The sequence below is a fragment of the Antennarius striatus genome, chromosome 8 (genome assembly GCF_040054535.1).
Source record: "Antennarius striatus isolate MH-2024 chromosome 8, ASM4005453v1, whole genome shotgun sequence".
In the NCBI taxonomy this organism is placed as follows: domain Eukaryota; kingdom Metazoa; phylum Chordata; class Actinopteri; order Lophiiformes; family Antennariidae; genus Antennarius; species Antennarius striatus.
This window is the reverse complement of record NC_090783.1, coordinates 7474831-7479013: the sequence shown is the minus strand read 5'-3', so window position 1 is coordinate 7479013 and position 4183 is coordinate 7474831. Positions and strand designations below refer to the sequence as shown.

The 4183-nt window shown below is 36.5% G+C and overlaps 1 protein-coding gene across 1 annotated transcript; it reads right to left on the bottom strand.

Moving 5' to 3' along the window:
- Positions 1–973: 973 nt before the first annotated feature.
- Positions 974–4183, bottom strand: scpp5 (secretory calcium-binding phosphoprotein 5). Its single transcript, XM_068322441.1, has 11 exons — positions 4127–4183; positions 2717–2785; positions 2540–2599; positions 2372–2443; positions 2214–2255; positions 2043–2111; positions 1886–1915; positions 1723–1770; positions 1588–1638; positions 1430–1513; positions 974–1338 (listed from the first exon to the last, which is right to left on the bottom strand). The coding sequence occupies exons 2-11, from the start codon at positions 2768–2770 to the stop codon at positions 1321–1323; spliced, it is 528 nt and encodes a 175-aa protein (XP_068178542.1). The 5' UTR covers positions 2771–2785; positions 4127–4183; the 3' UTR covers positions 974–1320.

Below are 4183 nucleotides of genomic sequence, written 5' to 3'. Positions count from 1 at the left end.
ATAAAATCAGTGCCTCACCAGCCATGAACCTCGCTGTACGTCACTGATGTGGGCCAAAAGGAAAAAAGGAAGGAAGGAAGTGTTGTTTCCCCTTGGTTTGTGTTTGTGTTCACCAGATCCGTCCCTTCTCAATAGGTGTGATCATTCTAAGGCCTGCACAGCTGAAAGTTGGTCTCCAATGAAGAATTCACCAGTCATCTCTCCCCTGGTTCTCTATATAAGTTCAGTTGTTTGCTATGTGTGGAGAGGTGGCAGCTCTTAGACGGGGCCAGAGCCAAGAGGTAGGGAACTTGGTTACACACCTGCAGGTATACATTGTGTTCCCACTATGGTACCTGTTTTGTTAGGGTTAGTTTGGGGTTATTTTTGAAAGAAGGGTTTAGTTTCTTTTGGGACTTTTCTTTAGTGACCAGTGCAAAGACACAAACAAACAAACAAACAAATACGCTAAAAGTTGAAATCCAGCTAACAATAGAAGATTCCAGAAAATTTCTCATCCTGCTTTCTGTTTCTGAAGTTTACTGAATAACAAGTGCTATTACTAGTCCGTTTGGCAGCAGTTCCTACACCCCAAATTTTTGCTAGTTATTGCCACATGATGAGGTTATAATGAATTAATTATTTCTATTTAGTTTCTTCAATGCCTCTTATCAAAAGCTGACAGAGTATCCAGCTGTTAACTAAATCATTTCTCGGCGACCCAACAGAAAATTAATCATCAATCATTAAGTTTACCTTTCAAGCAAAATAAGCTGAGTACTTTAATCAAAGAAAGGCTCTGAACTGTGATGGACATTTTTCATTGTTTTCTGAAGATTAACTGACCAATTCATTATTATTTGTTGAGTGAAGTTCCATTGTTTGATATGGTATTCATACCGTGGCTTTATAAAAGGTTACTGTGTTAAATATTGAAAATACTGATCAAATTCTTAAATTAATTGAAGCCAACACAAAACAAATATTGCTTGAAAACAGACTTTAATTCTTAATGAAGGAAAAGTTAAAATGAGTTAATGAACATATGCAGTACATCTGTTATATACTGTGGAAAGGCAATTTTAAAAAGTGCTTCATTAACACAATAATATTGACAATCTACAGAGACTATAAAATGAAGCGTAAAAGTCCTTAATTCTATGCTTTTGACATGTTTCAGTTTACTATTGCAACAGTATTCTTAGTATCTTAGTAGCTTACATTTTGTAAGCACATCCACATGTTACAGAAACAGATTCATTTCAGATTAGTTAACCAGTTGCAGACGTCAGAACAGAAGGAAGACATTTTTGTGTCTCCTTTTCATGCTTCTCATCCACTTCATGCATTTGTTGGTGTCTGCAAATACAAATAAGCAAATGATGATTTTCATATCATTGATAATTTCTAATATAGTTCATGATAATTTGTATAATAGCTTGAAAAGTACCTGGCTTGTTGGTGTGGGCTGGTCCTGTTGAAGAGGCTGCAGGGGATCCTGAGATGGAAGAGGGTTTGCATCAAATGCAGGAATCTGAAAAAGCAAAGTAAAAACTTCATTATAGAATTGAGAGTAAAGTAGTAATACAGATATATTTGGCATCTTACATTTGGCATTGGCTGAGGAATATTTTGAGGGGGAAATTCAAATGGGAGCACCTATGGAAAGACAAAGGGACGAATAAAACGTGATATGAAGAACAAGGTACAAAAGAATTATATTTAAGATTAAAAATGTGTTACATTTGGGATCTGAGGGGTGTTCCTCATTGGATGCATGTTGGTCAGTATCTGGAACAAAAGCAAAGATACTCTCTTCAAACCATCTCTCGTTAGGTAAAATAAAAGCTATTTTATTTTATTGTATGATATATTAGGTATTCATGCAAACATCTGAAATATTTACCCTTTGCTGGGAGAAGTCATATGGGTAGTACTAGAAATGTAAAATTAAGGGTACAAATTATTCAAATTATATGTGTTTTGTATCAAATACACTTCCATAAAGAATACTTGAAGTGTTTTCTGGTTCTCTAAAGTACTGTTGAGAACAACAAACTTACAAGTTCCACGCTTTGTCTGCCTGGTGGCTGAGGAATGGAGACTTTGAGGAGACCATGAGAGGGAAATGTCTGTAGAAGAAAAATCAGTGAGAAGTAGTGGGGTAATAAAAGATGCTCGCATCAAACTTTCATTAAAAATATCAGAGTTCTCTAAAATGTGCAGACACTGACCTGCCCAGGGTTTCCTGTACCACCAAATCTATGGGGATAAATCTTTGAAAACAAATAAAAATGTTTTACTTGCATTACACCCACCATCACCATCATATCCCTTGCATGAATACAAGTGAAAGGAATGCATGTATGAAAAAATAGAGAGCTTGACATACAAATTCCATACTGTAGGCACCAGGTATTCCAAGCTGCGGTAGAGGCTGACCAGCTGAAAAGGGACTTTTCACCTGAAACAGATGTGAAATCATCAAAATGATCAGTAGATAGTGATGTCAATAATTGTTTATGGTACTTCATTCTTGTCTTGTCATATTGCAATATACCTGTGAGGGCGGCACCTGTTGTCTGGAACCTGCATAATGTGGCAGGTAATGAAAGAAGGACTGGATATGAGGCAAAAAAACAAAAATTGATTAAAACAAAACATCACACTGTGGTTTTAATTCAAAGGACGATGGCGTGTGATTCATCCTTCTTATTTTGTTTTGTTTTTTACTTACCGGGGCTGCCAAGGTTGTGGTAGCCAGAGACAGACAGAGAATAGCCAGTTTCATTTTTGCAGATCAGTCCTAGAGTAAGAAATTTCTTTTACATTAAATGCAATCAAAGACATACCAGATGCTTATCTACATATAGTGTTATCATGTCTGTACATAAACACAATTGACACAGCATTGTGGGCAGGCCTGCAGTCACAGAAAGACAAACCCTGAGACCATTCCTTTACCCTAAACAGGTAGTTTTAGTGTCTTGTGTAGAATTCATGTGTTGTAACTTCAAACAGTCCACACATGGCCAAAAGAATACCCATTTGAAAATGTAAAGAGGCCCTCAGAATCGTGTTTACAGCGTGTGGAATGTTTATGTCTGTGGATTCAATGTAGATGAAAGCTATTTTATTTCATGATATTTTCCATTTTCTAGTCTATTAATTAAGTAGCAGAGAAAACAACGTAGCAGAATTGCGCCAGAAACTCTTGTCTCATTTCGTATCATCTTAACAAATTTTACTTGCATTTGTGATTATATCAGTGTGCAAATCTTTCGCGTCTTAGCATTCAATCCAGCTCAATTAATAATTTGTCACTCTCTCCCTCAACTTTCAATTCACAAAATTGTGAAATTATTCATCTTCTCAAAGACGAGTCACTCATAATTGTCTTATCTACAGCCACTTATCCAACATTTGGGTCACACCTTATAATGTACCATATCCAGGTTGCCTACAGGCAAGAGGTGAGGTGTACCCAAAATTAGACGCCAGCTCATCACAGGGCCACACACTAAGACACTCATGTAAACACTCATTCACAAGTTACACGTTTCTGGAGGTTTCAGGATGCTGGAGAACCTGGAAGGAACTCATGCAGACAGAGAGAACGCGCAAAACTGCGCACAGAAAAGAATCAAACCTGGAACCTTCTTGATGTGAGGCAAACGGCACTATGCACTGTGCCACATGCTGCTCTAAATACGATTTTTAAAAATCTTTTTTCAAAATGTATAGATTCCTTAGAACAGTAAACAATCCAGTATAAAAAATAAATATGCAAAGGGTATTTTGCATTATATTTTGCAATTTGAGTCACATAAAACTGTGTACGTCTTGTAATAAATCCAAGTTGTTGCTAGCAATAAGTAAAAAAGATGTCTCAGCTAACAAATCATTTTAGAATAATATTTCAAAGTGTCAATATACAACTGTTGTTTTTTGCCTATCCCAGAGTACCATTACTAGCCTAGACCACTAGCCAGTTCATCTTTAGTGAGAATAGTCGTAAACTGTCAAAGAAAGACAAACAGAATCAATTTTCAATTGACAGGTACTCCCAAAATTATTTGACCTCCAAGAGTAAAATAATCACATCACCTTCCATGTAGCAACTCAAGATGAAGTCTTCAGAACTTACCTTATGTGATAAAATACGGATGGAGAGGATGGAGACTACTCAAATGTTGAAGATGAT

Bases quoted from the DNA above. Each gene is read 5' to 3' on its own strand.
- scpp5 (XM_068322441.1), bottom strand. From the start codon at position 2,770: ATGAAACTGGCTATTCTCTGTCTGTCTCTGGCTACCACAACCTTGGCA. The intron at 2,112-2,213 runs GTCAGTGTCTGC...TTTCTTCTACAG, and splicing joins GTACAGGAAACCCTGGGCAG to ACATTTCCCTCTCATGGTCT. The intron at 1,771-1,885 runs GTAAATATTTCA...CTTTTGTTCCAG, and splicing joins ATGACTTCTCCCAGCAAAGG to ATACTGACCAACATGCATCC.